Raw genomic sequence first — 19,844 nt, 5'->3', positions numbered from 1 at the left:
GCCGACACCTCCACCCTATCCCCATACCCCAGTAACCCCATCTAACACTTTGGACACTAATGGCAATTTAACATGGCCAATCCACCTAACCTGCACATCTTTGGACTGTGGGAGGAAACCGGAGCACCCGGAGGAAACCAACGCAGACATGGGGAGAACATGTAGACTATGCACAGACAGTGACCCAAGCCAGGAATTGACCCTGGAGCTGTGGAGCAACTGTGCTAACCACTGTGCTACCGTGCCGCCCAATTGTTGGGGAAAAGATTGTTCACTGGTTCTACGCAGACTTGCGATGGTTCCCTGGGGTAAGGTAGCACTATGTATCACTATCTATGCGAGTTTCCCCATCAAAAATGAATACTTGTATGCTGATGGCGTAGAAAGCAGTCCAGAGAGAATTGATGTAATCTGCGTGAAGCCAACTGAGTGAATTCTTCCACTGTATCTTCATGAAATAATTTTTGTGGCATTGAAGATAATTCAGGTTTCGCCACATATGAATAAATTATGCAATCCACAGCTGGCAGAAAATAAAAGACTTGTATGTTGTTCAGGACCATGCACATAGTACAAAACTATAATTGGGAACTAAAGCTCACCATGCATGAACTTTGTTCAATTTAAATTTAGCCTTGTGATCAGCCATATATGTTGAGCACTTTTGAGATGTATGCCACCATTTTAAACAATCTCTCTGAATTAATATCTTACTAATTATGTATAATGCCATTGTACATTTTATGGGATAACTTGATTTAGATTACATTTAATTTTATAAAAGGGATATTTTAGCACCTGGCAAAAATATTTTGATGCACACTGTTCTTTCCATTGGTGAATTCATTCCTCAAGTTATTTTTTATTTACTTAAAATAGAAGATCTTTGGAAACTTCATCACAATTGAAATGGCATTCCATGCAAAAGCATTAGAAGTTTACAGCAAAGCATATCAGCATGTACAGAATATTGATCAAGAGGCAGATATGGAGGTAAGCTGTGTTTTTGAGGTTTTTAAGGCTACAGTGAAGACAATATCTACCTCATGATTTTATAGATTATACCGCTTTTTTGTCCAGCCACTTTTGGCTCCTTGTTCAGAAATTATATAAACAGGGCATTGAACTATGCCAAGCTCAATTATACAGGAGCAGTAACTCAAATTATCCTGACATTATGTGACAAATATAATATTGGCTGAGTTGTATATAACCACTGTAAGCTTTTAGAAGTGTTGACTCTTTTAAAATGGCTTTTCCCATAGACAAAGTTTGACATAAGAGTTTTTATTAATTAATTAATTAATTACTTAATAACAACACAAAAAAGAAGAAAATAGCAAACACACCGTCGCAAAAACAAGCCCCTTAACGGACCCCAAACCCAGTTCCCCTTACCACCCCCCCGGTTGCTGCTGAGATTGACCACCCTCTAACCCTCCGCCAGAAGATTGAGAAAGGGCTGCCACCGCCGGAAAAACCCTTGTACCGACCCCCTCAGGACAAACTTAACCTTCGCCAGCCTGATGAACCCGGCCATGTCATTAATCATGGCCTCCGGGCCCGGGGGCTTCGCGTCCCTCCACTGTAAGAGAATCCTACGCCGGGCTACAAGAGATGCAAAGGCCAGGGTACCGAGCTCTCTCGCCTCCTGCACTCCCGGCTCCGATGCTACCCCAAAGATTGCGAGCCCCAGCCTGGCTCCACCCTGGAACTGACTCCTTGGACAAAGTCCCCGCCACCCCCTTCCAAAACCCCTCCAACGCCCAGAACATGTGGGTGTGGTTCGCCGGGCCTCCCGAACACCTCCCACACCTGTCCTCTTCCCCCAAAGAACCGGCTCATCCTGGCCCCAGTCATGTATGCCCTATGCAGCACCTTCAGCTGAATTAAGCTGAGCCGTGCGCAAGAAGAGGACGAGTTCACCCTTCCCAGGGCGTCCGCCCACGTCCCATCGTCGATCTCCCCCCCCAGCTCCTCCTCCCACTTCGCTTTCAGCTCGTCCACCGAGGCCTCCTCCTCCTCCTGCATCACCTGATAAATTGCTGAGATCCTACCCTCACCGACCCACGTCCCCGAGAGCACCCTATCCTGCATCCCCATAGGAGGTAGTAGTGGGAACTCCGCCACCTGCCGCTTAACAAACGCCCTAATCTGCATGTACCTGAAAGCATTCCCGGGGGGGGAGACCCCACTTCTCCTCCAACTCCTCTAAAGTCGCAAACTTCCCATCGAGGAAAAGGTCCCCCATACGCCTGATGCCTGCCCTATGCCAACTCAAAAACCCACCATCTATTCTCCCTGGTGCAAACCGGTGATTGCCCCATATCGGGGCCCGCACTGAGGCCTTCACTTCCCCCCCCATGCCGCCTCTACTGCCCCCAAATTTTGAGGGATGCCACCACTACCGGACCCGTATAGTACCTTGCCGGTGGGAGCGGGGCCGTCACCAATGCTTCCAAACTCGTACCCACACAGGACGCCATCTCCAACCTCTTCCATGCGGCACCCTCCCCCCCCCATCACCCACCTACGAATCATTGCCACGTTCGCAGCCCAGTAATACCCACACAAGTTGGGCAACGCCAAGCCGCCTACCTCCCTTCCTCGCTCCAGGAATACCCTCCTCACTCTCGGGGTCTACCACGCCCACACGAACCCCAGAATGCTCTTATTCACCCTCTTTAAAAAAAGCCTTCGGAATCAATATGGGGAGGCACTGGAAAAGAAACAAAAACCTCGGGAGCACCGTCATCTTAACTGACTGGACCCTACCCGCCAAAGAGAGTGGCAGCGCGTCCCACCTCCTGAACTCCTCCTCCATCTGTTCCACCAGCCTCGAAAAGTTTAGCCTATGCAGGGCCCCCCAGCTCCTAGCTATCTGGACCCCAAGATATCTAAAGCTCCTCTCCGCCCTTTTCAACGGGAGTTCTCCTATCTCCCTTTCCTGGTCCCCCAGGTGCAGCACTAACAGCTCACTCTTCCCCACGTTGAGCTTATAGCCCGAAAAATCCCCAAACTCCCCAAGTATCTTCAACACCTCTGGCATCACCCCCGCCGGATCCACGATGTACAACAGTAAATCATCTGCATACAACGACAACCGGAGACGAGGGAGGTGGGTGGGATGGACCGCTTGTCCCCTGGGAAAGCCGAAAGTCCTCCGACCTCCTCCCATTTGTCACCACACTCACTACCGGGGAGCTATACAGCAACCTCACCCAACTAATGAATCGCTCACTAAACCCAAACCTCCTCAGCACTTCCCACAGGTAGCTCCACTCCACCCTGTCAAAGGCCTTCTCCGCATCCATCAATGCTACTATTTCCGCCTCCCCATCCGCCGATGCCATCAACATAGCATTAAGAAGCTGCCGTACATTGACATTCAGCTGTCTCCCCTTCACAAACCCCGTTTGGTCCTCATGGATAACCATCGGGACCACATCTTCCACCCTCCTGGACAGTATCTTAGCCAACAACTTTGTGTCCACGTTGAGGAGCGTAATCGGCCTGTAAGACCCACACTGGAGGGGGTCCTTATCATGCTTCAGGATCAGTGAGATTATTGCTCTAGACATCGTCGGGGGCAGAGCCCCCCCCCCCCCCCCCCCCCCCCCCCCTCGCCTCATTCAGGGTCCTTACAAGCAGCGGGCCCAGCAGATCTGAAAACTTCTTATAGAACTCCACCGGGAACCCGTCAGGTCCCGGTGCTTTCCCTGTCTGCATGCTCCCCAGCGCCTCCATCAGCTCCTCCAACTCGATTGGGGCCCCCAGACCCTCCAGCCGCTCATCCTCTACTCTTGGGAACGCTAGCTTATCCAAAAAGCGGTCCATCCCACCCACCTCCCTAGGGGGCACCGCCCGGTACAGCCCCTCGTAAAAGGATCTGAACACCCCATTAATGTCCCTGCCACTCCGCACCAAGTTCCCTCCTGCGTCTGTGACTCCACCTATCTCTCTCGCTGCCTCCCGCTTCTGGAGCTGGTGGGCCAGCATCCGACTTGCCTTCTACCCGTACTCATATACCGCCCCCTGCGCCCTCCTCCACTGCGCCTCCGCCTTCCGGGTGGTCAGTATATCGAACTCCGCTTGGAGACTGCGACGCTTCCTCAGAAGCCCCTCCTCCGGGACATCTGCATACCTCCTGTCCACCCTTACCATTTCTTCCACCAACCTCTCCCCCCTCTCCCTGTGCGCCCGAATGGATATCAGCTCCCCTCTAACCACCGCCTTCAGTGCTTCCCAAACCACCCCAATTTGCACCTCCCCGTTATCGTTGGCTTCCAAATACCCCTCTATGCCCCTGCGGACCTGCCCGCATACTTCCACCTCTGCCAGAAGCCCCACATCTAACCTCTACAGCGGGCGCTGATCCTTCCCCTCCCCCAGCTCCAGGTCCACCGAATGCGGAGCATGGTCAGATATGACTATCGCCGAATACTCCGCCCCCACCACTCTCGGGATTAGTGCCCTGCTGAGAACAAAAAAGTCAATCCGGGAATAAGCCTTGTGGACATGGGAGAAAAAGGAGAACTCCCTGCCTCCTGGCCTCAAAAACCTCCAAGGGTCTACCCCTCCCATCTGATCTATGAACCCCCTCAGCACCGAGGCCGCCGCCGGCCTCTTGCCCGTCCTAGACTTCGAACGATCCAGAGCTGGATCCAACACAGTATTAAAGTCCCCTCCCAAGATCAAGCCCCCCGTCTCCAGGTCCGGGATCCGGCTCAACATCCGCCGCATGAAGCCCGCATCGTCCCAGTTGGGGGCGTACACGTTAACCAGAACCACCCGCTCCCCTTGAAGTCTACCACTCACCATTACGTATCTACCTGCACTGTCCGCCATCATACTCGACGCAACAAACGACAAGCTCTTGCCAAATAAGATCGCCACCCCTCGATTCTTCGCATCTAGCCCCGAGTGAAACACCTGCCCCACCCAGCCTCTTCTCAGCCTCACTTGATCCGCCACCTTAAGGTGCGTCTCCTGGAGCATAGCCACGTCCGCTCCCAGCACCTTCAGGTGCGCCAAGACCCGGGACCGCTTCACCGGTCCATTCAGCCCTCTCACGTTCCATGTGACCAGCCGAATCTGGGGGGTCTTCCCCCTCCCTCTGCGCCGGTCAGCCATAGCTCTCCCTCGGCTCACCACGTGCCCGCAGAACCCCCCCAGGCCCGTTCCCCACGGTGGCAGACCCACCCCCTCATCAGCAGTTCCCCTACGGCCCCTGCAGCAGCAACCCGGTACTCCACCCCCCCTACCTCCCCCCCCATCCCCCCCCAAGCTAGGGCCCCCCCTAGCTGCGTAACCCCTTCCATTGTACTTCCGTAAGTCAGCCGACTCCTGCTGCTCCCGCCATCCCAATGACCCCCCCCCCCCCCCCCCCCCCCCCCCCCCCCCCCGCCCTCCGATGCAACACAACCACCATTCCCCCCTCCCTGTGCCGGCCCCGCCCACTACTCCTCCAGCGCGGGAAGAAAACCCGCGCTTCCAACCCAAACCCCGCCCCTCCGACCCAACACGCGGGAAAGAGACGGGCACATGACCCAGCGGGACCGCGAGCAGCTCCCCAACCCTCCACCAGTGAAAAAACGAAAAAGCACCACAGTAAATAAATAACAGCCCGAAAAAGCAGAACAGCAAAAAGGCAACATCAAACACAGCCAATAAACGAAAGGATACCAAGGAGGACCGAGCCTCCGGACTATGTACATCAGTGCTTCTCAAAGTGTGGTACGCGAGCCGTCGTCTGCCGGTATGCGGGGGGGGGGGGGGGTGGTTCCAGGCTCCGTCCTCGGGCCGTGCTGAGCTGGGGCGGGGGGTGGTTCCAGGCTCCGTCCTCGGGCCGTGCTGATTTGTTCTTGCTTTCGCTGCTCCTGTCTCCCTCCCCCACTTATCCATTCCCCTCCCTCTCTTATTCTGTGTCCTCCTCCCTTTCTCTCTCTGTGCCCTCCTCTCTCTCTCTCTCTCTCTCTCTCTCTCTCGCACTCCCCACCCCCCCCAGCCACTTCTCCACCCTGTGTTAAGTGAGTCCCAATTTACTGCCTTGGTTCGTGTGTTTTGTGAATCTTGGATAGACAAACAGTGGTCCATTCCTACAGTGTGTTCTCTCACTACAGAAATAATAGGTCAGAAAAAAGGGAAAATGTCCATGCCATTCCACTGAAACCCGTAATGTTAGGTTGCTAATTACCTCTACAATAATTCAAGTGAACAGGTCTTGTGCTTGTTGGTGAATCAATCACCTTCAAATTCTGGATTAAACACAAAGGTACCTTGCACAGTTTGGCCACATTTCAAATATTTCATGTTCTTCTCTGACTCAATAAAAACAAAATAGATCTGAGTTTAAACAATCATTAGCAAACAGAGTTCTTTACAGAAAGGAAAGAAGTATTGGGCTCATTTCAAAAGCTTCCAATAAAATGAAAGTGTATGTAGAAATATCACACATTCAACATTCTTCGCACATTAACACTGAAATGCCTGTTGCCTCAATTGATATTCCTTTTGTCTCTGAATCAAAAGTTTCTAATTGGGTGAGAAGTTAGACAGCAGGTCAGTCTGCCGTCTGCGACATGCTTCAACAAGACTTCCAAATACATGATGTGTACACTTATCTCCTTGTTTTTTTTATATATATATTTTTTATTATATATCCATTATATTTACAATAATATAATATAATGTAATATTATTGCCCCTGCAATAAGACATATCTCAAAAAATTTTCTGGGGGTTCACATCCCCCCCGAATCCCCAGCTGGATTGGCTTGTTGGCACATTGAAAAAAAAACTGCCGGTACGCCACATCAGATAGTTTGAGAAGCACTGATGTGCATCATTCCCCAGCCCCCCCAGTCCTCAGTTCGAGTCCAGCTTCTCTGCTTGGACAAAGGCCCAGGCCTCCTCCAGAGAATCAAAGTAGAGCTGGCGGTCCTTGTAAGTGACTCAGAGGTGAGCCGGCTGTAGCAGGCCAAACTTCACCCCCTTCCTGTGAAGCACTCCCTTCGCCCGATTGAAACCAGCCCTTCTCTTCGCCACCTCCGTGCTCCAGTCCTGATAGATCCTGATCTCTGCATTCTCTCACTTGCTGCTCCTTTCCTTCTTCGCCCATCTCAGCACGCACTCACGGTCAACGAAGCAGTGAAACCGGACCAGCACCGCCCTAGGCGGCTCGTTCGGCCTGGGCTTCCTCAACAGCACTCGATGGGCCCCCTCCAGCTCCAAGGCTCCTTGGAACGACCCTGCGCCCATTAACAAGTTCAGCATCACAACCACATAGGCCCCCAAATCCAAACCTTCCAGCCCCTCCGGGAGGCCCAGAATCCGCAGGTTCTTCCGACGGGATCGGTTCTTCATCTCCTCCATCCTTGCCAGCCATTTCTTGTGAAGCGCCTCGTGCGACTCCACCTTCACTGCCAGGCCCAGGAGTTCGTCCTCGCTCTCCGAGGCCTTTTGCCGTAGCTCTCGGATCTCCGCACCCTGAGCCGTCTGAGTCGCCATGAGCTTGTCCAGCGAGGCCTTAAACGGTTCCAGGATCTCAGCCTTCAGCTCTCTGAAGCAGCGATGGAGCTGCTCCTGCTGCTCCTGTGCCCACTGCTACCACGCTGCCAGTTCCCCGCCCGCTGCCATCTTGATTTTCCTGCCTCGCACCTTTCTCTGCTCCAAAGACGATTTTTTGACCGCTCCACTCCTGGTCCAGTCCATCCACCGGCAGATAAGCACAGTGGATGTGCTCCTACCCGGGGAAAAGTCCAACCAGCACCGCTGCGGGCACTTAAAAGAGCCCAAAAGACCAAAAATACCGAACGTGCGGCTTAGCTCCGCATCACCGCAACCGGAAGTCTGAGCTCCTATTTCTGATCACCAGAAAAGGATATTTGTTTTTGATTGGGTGAATGTGTACTTGGATGCTTTGACAAGCATCAAAAACAGTTTTGTGTAGCAGATTTTAAGTCCTTTTTCCCTCTTGTATCTTTGTTCATTTCTTTGTCCCTTTGGCTTTATCTTGCCTTCATTATTTATTGTTTTCATTATGTCTGAGGAGGGCTAGATATCAATTTCCTGATTTAAATTTTACGGGAATAGGACAAGATGTAAATTCAGATACACAATAGAGCTTCTACAGTTGTACAATAGGATGTTAAGTCTTACTAGAGAAGGCAATATTTAGTATTTTGTACATCAAAAAATAATCTCAAATATTTCTTTATCAAAAATTGTCATTTAGAATTATTAGTAATAGTGTTATTTCTGGCATAGAAGGATGCTATTAGGCCCATTGAGTCCATGCTGCCCCCTCTGAGGAGCAATCCAGTCAATCTCACTCCCCTGATGGATTTCTGTAGCTCTACAGGTTCATTTCTTTCAAATGTCCATCCAATTTGCTTTTAAAATCATTAATTCATAAGATCACATGACATAGTGCAGAAGAAGGCCATAGTTCCCCTTGAGCCCGCTCTGCTGTTCAATAAAATCTTGGCTAGTATAATTGTGGCCTTAACTCTATCTTCCTGATTTCCACCCCCCATCCATAACCTTTGATTCCCTCATAGATCAAAAATCTGTCCAACTCTGCCTTGAATATATTCAACAACCCTCATCCACTTCTTTCTGGAGAAGAAAGTCCAAAGACTAACGACCCTCTGAGAGAAGAAATTCCTCCTCATCTCGGCCTTAAATTGGAGATAGAATAGAATAAGATGCCTTATTTCTGAACAGTGTCCGCTTAGTTCTAGATTCCCACAAGAGGGGAAACAACTTATCAGCATATACCCTCTCAAACTCCTCAAAATCTTATATATTTCAATAAGATCATCTCTCATCTTCTAAACTCCACTAAGTATTGTGGACACATACAGGACACTTGTGAAACCACACATAATACTGCAGGTGTGGTTACACAAATGTCCTGTACAGTTGTAGCAAGACTTCCCTACTTTATACTCAGTTACAATAATGGCCAACATTCCATTTTCCTTCCTAATTACTTACCGTATCTGCATGCTAAAATTTTGTGATTTAATTTACAAGGACATCCAGATCTGCCTGCACTACAGAATTTGCAGTCTCGCTCCATTTAATTAATATTTTGCTTTCCTATTCTTCCTACTAAACTTCCCATATTATACTTCATCGACAAGAATTCTGGCCACTAAATTAACCTCTACATCTGTTCGCAGACTCTTTGGTCTGAATTTTCATCACCAGTGTAAGAAATGGGAGTCCAGTGAATTCCTGGCTTAGCCCGCCCAGCTCAAGAGAATGTACACACAAAAGCAGTCTTTATCTTCAAGGGACAGTTATGGGCTGTATTCAGGCCAGCCAACTCGGGAAAGAAGTCTGAAGCAGCCACTGGCTGCTAGGTGCAGACGCGGACTGTTTAAAAGGTTCTCATAGAACATAGAACATACAGTGCAGAAGGAGGCTATTCGGCCCATCAAGTCTGCACCGCCCACCTAAGCCCTCACTTCCACCCTATCCCCGTAACCCAATAAACCCTCCTAACCTTTTTGGCTACTAAGGCCAATTTATCATGGCAAATCTACCTAACCTGCACGTCTTTTGGAGTGTGGGAGGAAAATGGAGCACTCTGAGGAAACCCACGCAGAAATGGGGAGAATGTGCAGACTCCGCACAGACAGTTCGGGGAATCGAACCTGGGACCCTGGCGCTGTGAAGCCACAGTGCTATCCACTTGTATTACCGTGCTATGGGATTCCGCCCTGGTTAAAATAAAAACAGACCCTCCAACCCTCACCTCTCACACCCCCTCACCCTCCAGACACTCCCCAGACCAATCCATGTCACTTCATGCTCCCTCATATCAGGCTACACCGCCCCCTCCCCCATCCAACCCCATGTCCCCTCAATACCTCTATGCCAAGCTGTGGCACTTCATGCCCAGTAACCCCTGTACACTTATAGAACCAGTGAATCCTATAATGACAATAGGATGTGTTTTTTAAAAAGCTTAAAAAATATTAATGATTAATTCATTACTTTCCAGTTTTAATCCTTTCACTGCAGCCCAACAAAAGTCAATCATAGAACATAGAACAGTACAGCACAGAACAGGCCCTTCGGCCCTCGATGTTGTGCCGAGCAATGATCACCCTACTTAAACCCACGTAACCCGTATACCCGTAACCCAACAATCCCCCCATTAACCTTACACTACGGGCAATTTAGCATGGCCAATCCACCTAACCCGCACATCTTTGGACTGTGGGAGGAAACCGGAGCACCCGGAGGAAACCCACGCACACACGGGGAGGACGTGCAGACTCCACACAGACAGTGACCCAGCCGGGAATCGAACCTGGGACCCTGGAGCTGTGAAGCATTGATGCTAACCACCATGCTACCGTGAGGCCCCAATCATCCAATAGATCATTTAAAGTATCAATTACAGATACCTCAGGCACTTGAAACCTCTTAACCTAGTGTAAATAAACATTGTGAAGTTGACAGCAGATATCAGAGAGGGCCAGAGCAGTCAATCAAGCAATGCTTTCACTAAGAAAGTTTAGTCTCATTTATGTATTCTTGGCTGAGAGCCCAGACATCTATTATTCTGATGAAGTAGTCAGATTCCTCCACCTCAGTCAATATCAATACAACGTACTCATTAAGTATTATAGCATTGTCCTGAATTTCTAAGCCTCACTTTCTTTGTCCCTGATGGGGCCCACTCTACCTCTTACTATCCGATTATTATTTTATGCCGGCTGAAGGTTTTGTATTGCTTTTATATGTACACCTCCTTCTCTCCTCATTTTTCTCCTTGCAAGTCCTATTTTCCTCTTCACCTGCCCTAGAAAGCTCTTGTATTTGACCTAGTCCTTACTTGAAGAATTAAACATGCACTATAAACCCTCCTTTTCAGTTCTCTTTTTGGCTTCGCTACCTTTCACTCCTGTGGAATATTACCTAGTTTATACCTGAATTATTTTCAAAAGATCACCGATTGTTCTGTTAGAATTCTTCATGTCGACGGTTGCCAAGTCACATGGACCATTGGGTGGAATTTTGAGCCTGCGTTAGCTGCAGCAAGAAAGGCAATGCATGTGAAAAATACGGCAAAGATCAGGAAACACAAACACGTTTTCCGATTATTTGTTTCAAGGGCGCTTGCCAGTGGCATAACGAGAATCCGACTACAGAAGGCCGGGAACCTAATTTAAATATGGTTCTCCCACCCCCGCCCAAATTTCTTTATGCCAGGTCACCGTGTGGAGTTTACACATTCTCCCTGTGTCTGCATGGGCCTCGCCCCCACAACCCAAAGATGTACAGAGTAGGTGGATTGGCCACCCTAAATTGCCCCTTAATTAGAAATGTTTTTAAAAACTTATACCAAACCAGGTGAGCCAGGATGCAAGGGCCATGGGCTTCACCCACATAGCAGGCATACCCCAGGTACAGGTTGTCATCTACTGCACCCACGTGCCTCTGCGTTCCCCATAGCAGGTGGCATGGGGTGCTATTTTTGACCCGCAAGAGATACCACTTCCTCAATGTACAGCTCATCTGTGACCACGCGATGTGGATCATGCAGGTCTGTGTCTGTTTCCTGGGGAGCATCTATGATAGTTACGCCTTGAGACGCTTGCAGATCCTGCCCATTTTTCAGGGAGCGCAGCAGCTGGAGGAATGGCTACTTGGAGACCAACTCAGGAGGTGGCTGGTGACCCCAGTGCACAGGCCACAAACACCACAGACCCGCTACAACAAGGCTCATGGGTCAACGCATGCACTGGTCGAACAGGTGATTGGACAGCTCAAGGCGCAATTCCGGTGCCTGGACTGGTTGGGGCAGGGGTTGGGAACCCTCCAATCCAAACCCCAGAGGGTGTCCTGCATCATAGTGGTCTGCTGCGCTTAACCTGGCATTGCAGCAGGGAGACCACCTGGACCAGGGGAAGATGGTGGAGCATCAAATCTCCTTAGATGAAGAGGATGTTGAGGGCTGCGACGAGCATCCCCCGGAGGAGGAGGAGGAGGAGGAGGAAAAAAGACCTTAGATGATGGTCAGGGCCTGCATGGAGCTCAGGGCTAGGGATGCCCTCATTGACTCTGTTTGGTAACGACCAGGAATAGGGGTGTAATGATCTTCCCAACATGGGGACTTACTGCTTCTCATTACTGTTGGGCCTGTAAGGCGTCATCTGCCAGGTCGCTCCATTAATGGGTAGAGCACTGAAGCAACTGACTGGATGCTGCAGGAGAATGACGATGACTTGCAGTGAGGACAGAGCGATGCTTAGCCTGACCTCCATGAAATGTCTGCCTACTGCCTGACCGAGAACTGACGACGACCTGTTAGTGAACAGTGTGATCTCAGGGCTCACAAACGGAGAATAACACATCTCAGCTCCTACTGCCTCCTGCGAAGTCAGGTGCCTGTTTGTTTTGCCACTTCCTGCAGAGTTGGACAGACTCTCATACTTTTTCAGCCGATGGCATCCTCATAACATGAGAATGCTGGCACACATTTTTTTGCTTTTTTATAAATTTAGAGTACCCAGTTCATTTTTTCCAATTAAGGGGCAATTTAGCACGGCCAATCCACCTACCCTGCACATCTTTGGGTTGTGGGGGCGAAAGTCAAGCAAACAAGGGGAGAATGTACAAACTCCACACGGACAGTGACCCAGAGCTGGGATCGAACCTGGGACCTCGGTGCCGTGAGATAGCAGTGCTAACCACTGCGATACCGTGCTGCCCTAAATTCTGGCACACATGAGAGGCCTGAGCATGGTGTGTTGGGGATGGGCCTGTGCCAGGAGCGCACTACTGCATCATTGGTGTGGGAGGTGGGAGAAACATTGCGCTGTCATTCTAACCTTGCACGTGGAGGAAGCGCCAAGTTTGCGCAGGGGTTTCCGGAGCATGGCGCTGTGACATGACAACATGAAGGCTCTTTTTGATTGATCAAAGTGCTTTTTAATGCAGTTATTATAATGGTGACTTTTCTCTAATAGTGTCTAGGTTTACCAGTGCCTATCGTTTCTTAGTCTTCCTCACCCTCCTGCTTCATCTGGGTGTATCCCCCAGGATCCACAGCTGAGATTGAGGCGGCTTGCTGATTTCCACGCCCTGTTGCCTGAGATGACCTTGGTGAGCGTCCCCTGTGAAGCTGGGGCCTGGAGGGCCCTGGCCTGCTTTCCGGCAGCATGGGTGTTGCAGTGCTGCTTTCCTCGGTGTACTGGACAGGATGTGGTGCCAGATGGGTTGGACACCCCCCTAGTTCAAGGGCTGGTTCGTTGAATGGGGTTAGGATCTTGAGCTTTGGCATCTCTCCAGCAGGCTGTGATCGCTCACACCTGTGTTCGAGTTTGTTCTACAATGAGACAGATAGGAAGAATGTAGGCCATGTCAGATGGGGATGAAGTACATGTGTGGGAGGTAAATGGGAGCTGCCATTTGAGGGGCACTGGATCTAATAAGGGATTATGTGGAGAAGGTAGGGGAGTGGCTGTAGATGCCGAGTGCTGTGACCCTGCGAGGTGGGTGGGAATGAGATCACCATGGAGGTGTGAAGGCAGCATTGAGGGGAGATATGAGGCGGACTTACCCTCACTGCACAAAGAAAGTCATTAATTTTCTTCCGACATAGTAGCCCTGTCCTCTGTGGAAGTGAGGAGCCATTGACAATCGCAGCAGCAGCCTTCCAGGCAATGTTAGTCTCTTTTCTGGATTGACCCTGGCCGATTGTGGGTAGAGGGTTTACTGCCTCTGCTCGACCCTATTGAAAAGTTTGCTGAGGGATGCCTCTAAAACATGGTGCAGTCTTTCTGGCAGCCATCCCTCACGATTGGACTTTGACAAATGATGGGGGGGTGTTGTTTCAAAGGAGTGGCCACAGAGATTTAAATTTTCCCCGGGCGAGTGTATCAGAGGTAGCTGCCACGAGCGCGGTGTGAATCCCGTGGAGAAAAAAAATTGTTAAAGTGGCTGAGTATACGGTGAATTTTCCCGATGGCGGGATTCTCTCCAATTTTCTCAGCAGAACCAATACTTTGAAAAAACATGGTAAGGTTTTGCCCAATATTTGTTATCCACGAAAATTACAATTGATGCAAACATTTAAAGTCCTTTTCAAATTTTCCTAAAAACAATTATAGATTCCCTAAATATTTTAAATAAATAGCAAATTATCCTTACTGTAGTTCTGGGTCAAAAGTCATCACATTCTGTTAATTTATATATTAAATATATAGGTTATTTTTAAGAGGACTATTATTCCCAGTAGCCTGAAAAAAATGTTATTCATGGAAAAAAATAATTTCACTTCTGTTTTTAATATTCATTATTTTTACATTTGTACTGATGAATATCTTCAATTTATGCAGGAGTTCCAGTGATAACCTTTCTGCCTAATACCACCATTCATAGTACCTAATTTGAAACGCCTGATTACAAATTTGATACAAATTATTTTTGAGGCATGAATCCATGTACTGACATTATGTTCAGAATCACAAGCTAATTTTCCTTAACTTGTGGAAAATAATTAACAATGCGCCATCAAGGTCACGAATATGCATATTCAAAAGGTTACTAATGCACTGGTTCATGTTTTTTGTAGATTTTCAGGAACACACTTCATTTACAAGACAGTCAGCCTCGCCTAAGCATAGTGTCTGCAAATTCTGTAAACACCATGAATGGAATAGACTCAGCCCTACGTACATCAGGTTCTTCTAAGGTAAGAGAGATAAATCTGAGGAATTAGCTCAAATGGTAGATCTCTGGTTTTACATGTGAGAGGTAACGATATTGACGCCTGCATTCTCCAGTTATCCTGGTTTGACAAACTTATTCTTTGAGGATGAACCCAGTAGGGTGGATAACGGAGAACCAGTAGATGTCATACGTATGGATTTCCGAAATACATTCGATAAGGTACCACATAAAAGCTTGATGGACAAGATAACAGCTTGTTGTGTTGAGGTGGTAAATTAACATGGATAGAGGATTGGCTAACTAACAGGGAATAGAGTCGGGATACTGGGATATTTTCAGGTTGTCAAACTGCTACTAGTGAAGTGTTTCAAGGGTAGTGCTGGGGCTTCAACTATTTCCCAGGCCACTGGGAATATTAGTCCTCTTTATATAAACATATTAATATATAAATGACCGAGATTAATGACTTAAAGGGACAAACTGTATTGTAGTCAAATTTTCTCATGGTACAAAGATGAGTAAGAAAGCATGTTGTTAAGGGGATACAAAGAATCTGCAAAGGAATGTAGTTGGAGCGAACTCACAAGGATAGCAACAGGAACCACATTTAAAAAAAAGAACGAAGCACAGCAATACGACACCCAGGACGAAAGGTGGTGCCAACAGTGGAATGGGGAGCAGAGAGAGGGGAGGGCCGACAGAAGGAGTGCATGTAAAATTGTATATAAGAAACATCATACTTTGTAAATATTATGTGCTTTTTTATATGCTAAACTGTTATATTGTCAAAATTGGAAAAGGCCAATAAAAATATTTTTTAAAAAAGAGATGTAGTTCGTTAAACGAATGGGCAAATATCTGGCAGCTGGAGCATAATGCAGGAAAATGTGAGGTTGTCCACTTTGACAGGAAGAATTGTAAAACAAAATATTATTTAAATGGAAAGATTGCAGAATGCTGTGTACAGAGAGTGTCCTTGTACAAGAGACTATTTCCTCAAGTGGATGTAGCTGTTACAAGATTCAGGGTGGGAGATATAGGAGGGATGTCCGAGGTAGGTTCTTTACTCAGAGAGTGGTTAGGGTGTGGAATGGACTGACTGCCTGCTGTGATAGTGGAGTTGGACACTTTGGGAACTTTCAAGTGGTTATTGGATAGGCACATGGAGCACACCAGAATGATAGGGAGTGGGATAGCTTGATCTTGGTTTCGGACAATGCTCTGCGCAACATTGAGGGCTGAAGGGCCTGTTCTGTGCTGTACTGTTCTATGTTCTATGTTCTGTTCCTTGTACGTGAAAAATGAAAATCGCTTTATTGTCATGAGTAGGCTTCAATGAAGTTACTGTGAAAAGCCCCTAGTCGCCACATTCCGGCGCCTGTCTGGGGAGGCTGGTACGGGAATCGAACTGTGCTGCTGGCCTGCTTGGTCTGCTTTAAAAGCTAGCGATTTAGCCCAGTGAGCTAAACCAGCCTCATAAACAGTTAGTGTGCAGGTACAGCAAGTAATTAGGAAGACAAAGTGTTGGCATTTACTGCAAGTGGGATGAAATATAAAAGTAGAGACGTCTTCACAGAATCATAGAAGCCTTACAGTGCAGAAGGAACCATTCAGCTCAAAGTCTGCACCGACCTTCTGAAAGAGCACCTACCTAGGTCCACGCCCCTGCGATATTCCTGTAACCCCACCTAATCTTTAGGCACTAACGGGCAATTTAAAATAGCCAATCCAGCTAACATGCACATATTTGGTTTGTGGGAGGAAATTGGAATTCACGGAGCAAACCCACACAGACATGGGGGGAATATGCAAATTCCACAGTCGCCCAAGGTTGGAATCGAACCCGGGTGTGCCTAGCGCTATGAGGCAGCAGTGATAACCACTGTGCTACCTAAAGCGGGTGCTTAGGGTGCACCTAACCAGAACACGAGTGAGCGGGTTCTTCCCAGAGGTGGAGGACAAATGTCATCGGTGCAAGGGAGGCCCGGCAACCACACCCACATGTTCTGGTCTTGCACCAGATTTGTCAGGCACTGGACATCCTTCCCTGAACCCATGTCCAGGGTTGTGAGAGTGAGGGTGGAGCCGTGCTCACCAGTGGCAGTGTTTGGGTTATCAGAGCAGCCAGAGCTCTTCATGGGGAGGGGGGCAGGGGGCTGACGCCTTTGCCTCCCTGATTGCCCATCAGAGTCTGCTGCTCAGCTGGTCATCAACAGCACCACAAACGCCGCCGGTTAACTGTCCGACCTGGCGGAATTTCTCAGGCTGAAAAGATAAAGTTCACCATCCATGGCTCGGAAGTAGGCTTTCACAGGACGTGGAATCCGTTCATCAACTTGTTTCAAGACTTGTTTGTAGCCACGATTAAAATGGGGGGTGGACAGAATTGGGGGGGGTGGGGGGTGAGTGCACCCAAAGAAGAATGTGGGACAGGCAGAAGAGAAGATGACCGCAAGAGACGGGTTGCTGGCAAATTACTCCCCAAACAACAGTGTATGTAAACTATTGTAAACACATGTTTGGGCCATGTCTGGCCATGTAAAGTTTGCAATTAAATATGAAAAGCCCGAATAAAAATTTCAAAAAAGAATCCCCATGATTGCTACCTGGGAATAGTCCAACTAGAATTTCACATGTAGGTATATAATAAGTTTTGGTTTTGGAAATAATGCTTTCGTAATACAACTTCCAAACCTTCACTGGCAAGGCTCACTAATCAGTGATGCATATCTCAGGCAGTTGCTGGGTGATTACTGCACTGAATAAATATTCCATGTCTATTGGAGATATGTTCATTTAATTACATACTTTGAATGGCGGCACAGTGGTGCAGTAGTTAGCACTGTTGCCTCACGGCGGCAAAGACCCGGGTTCGATCCCGGCCCCAGGTCACTGTCTGTGGGGAGTTTTCACATTCTCCCTGTGTCTACATGGGTCTCAACCTCACAACTCAAAGATGTGCAGGGTAGGTGGATTGGCCACGCTAAATTGCCCCTTAATTGGAATTGTTTTTTGAAAATTACATTTTGACTTTGTACGCGTAAGGACATTTTCTTTGATGTTTACTGAATTGTGTAGGCTTTGCTAATTTCGCAGGTGTGTGATTGTAAATTACATCCAGAGAGCTCTAACTTCAACAATACGTGACATAAAGTTGATATTATATGTGATATTCCCACTGCCACCCCGAGTTCTGAAACCCCACTCTAGCAGATTTATTTAATGTTCTAAAATAATTTCTTTATTCAATTATGGTATTTTGTTTTGTTTTGATCACTGTACACGATTGGTACCATGGAGTCAGTAATACCTGAATTTCTCTTGACGATGGAACTCTGTAACCTCTAATCATTTTGTTCACCTTAATTATGTGGAATTGTTTTGTTCCCCGGTCTGATTGTTTGTTTATTTTTGGCACAGCACCAAACTCCATTATGCAAAAAAAAAATTCAAGAGGATGATGATGATGATGAGGAGGAGGAAGATGAGGATGAGGAGGAGGAGGAAGAGGATGATGACTGAGAATGATAATTCTGCGCAATATTTTGATAATTGAATAGTTATTTCTGTGTATGGCACAATTATTTTATAATCCTCATTAACGTAAACCTGTCCAGCCTTACAAGAAATTTCAACATTGTTTTACACATTTGACACTGCCAAACACTATTTTCATTTTATGTATGCCAAAATTTTATATTTAAACATTTAATTAGTTTTCACTCAAATATTTAAGAGGACCTATTACTATGTACACAACATTTAAGTGAAAGTTCATTTGATTGTGCATTATGAACACTAATTATGTTACACAGTGTGCAAGTTTACATGCTAAAGCTGATGTGCATCTTGTATAGCAAAGGTACTGCCAATTGTCAATTAGCTGTACAAAATTTGATTGTACATGTAGTACACGCAAACTTGTTTTCTATGCCTGCATAGATGATGAAAGTGAGCATATTATTTGCCTTTTTATTAAATCAATGGGTGAAAAATCTTGGCTACCATTACTTTAAATTTGTTTTCAGGATGAAAGCATCACTGATCAGTCTGACATTTATTACCCATCTTTAATTATTCTGAAACGGTGGTATTCTTTGTATCAGTTAGATAAAATTGTTTCAGAGGACAGTTAAAATGAACAACATTGGTTTAAAAGTCAAACTGGGTAAAAATAAAAGGTCTCTTTCTCTGAAGAGGATTTGCAAATTTGTGTTTTTACAACAATCCAATAGCATAATTGCTACTTTATATATATATATATATATATATATATATATATATATATATATATATATATATATAAAGTTTGCAGTTTTTTAAAAAGCAATTCAAATTTGCAAACTGCCATGAACTCCTGTTTTCTGGATTATTTGTCCAAGCCTCGGCATTGCTTCAATAAAATAACTACACCATCATACCTCCAGTTTGGATAACAATGTGTAAAAATCTGATCAACAGAGCAATTGAAACTTTAAAGAATTTTATTTTAAATTTTTATTTAGTACTTTCCTAACATCATTGAAATTCATTAACAGAGCCGTGTAAGTCTCCCATCAGGATCACTACTGACTGCTTCAGCTACAAGTGATTTTTTAAATCACTATTTCCCCTTTCCTATTCGGGGTTATGGGGGGTGATGAAAAATTGTCCTGTAGTGCAATATAGGTGTTAGAGAATTGACAGTAATTTAGTGAAAAATAAATTCTAGTGGTGTCTCGGGTCAAAGGAAAAGGAGAATTGGACAAGTTGTAAAATAAGGCAGTGGCCTAAACGTTATCAGCAAAACAAGTGATTATCGGGAAATAGGTGGAAACTCCCTATGGGGACAGCATGTTTGCTTAAATCCTCCTATGCTGGAAAACATGCTGGTGTGCTGCAGAGTTGCACTCAGCAAATCCATTGGGTGTTGCAACCCACGCCCAGAGACCTCATTGGCTGAGGGCCAGAGAACCTTTTGGAAAGACATGAAGAGGGGTAGAAAAATCAACCACCCAGGACCCTCCCTCATGAAGACTCACAGATGTAGCAGAGAAGATTGGACGACCGACTGGAGAGGGAAGAAAGCAGCGTGGTCTTGACGGTGGGGCCCATGACGCTCACGACTTCTGCCACCTGCACCAAGGTCCGGTGTATGGCAGCGGCTG

The 19,844-nt window shown here is 47.2% G+C and overlaps 1 protein-coding gene across 1 annotated transcript in view; it reads left to right on the top strand.

The window, feature by feature from the left end:
• The window catches only part of LOC119972412 (protein FAM92A-like), a 43,780-nt gene extending 24,887 nt beyond the window's left edge, over window positions 1-18,893 (top strand). Inside the window, 4 exon segments of the mRNA XM_038809042.1 lie at window positions 880-993; window positions 14,600-14,719; window positions 18,118-18,215; window positions 18,217-18,893. Of these exon segments, the coding sequence (XP_038664970.1) occupies window positions 880-993; window positions 14,600-14,719; window positions 18,118-18,215; window positions 18,217-18,253 (369 nt within the window). The 3' untranslated portion in view covers window positions 18,254-18,893.
• Window positions 18,894-19,844: the final 951 nt, after the last annotated feature.

This window comes from Scyliorhinus canicula, chromosome 10 (genome assembly GCF_902713615.1).
Source record: "Scyliorhinus canicula chromosome 10, sScyCan1.1, whole genome shotgun sequence".
Classification (NCBI taxonomy): domain Eukaryota; kingdom Metazoa; phylum Chordata; class Chondrichthyes; order Carcharhiniformes; family Scyliorhinidae; genus Scyliorhinus; species Scyliorhinus canicula.
The sequence above is the reverse complement of the archived record's forward strand: the minus strand, read 5'-3'. Positions and strand labels throughout refer to the sequence as shown.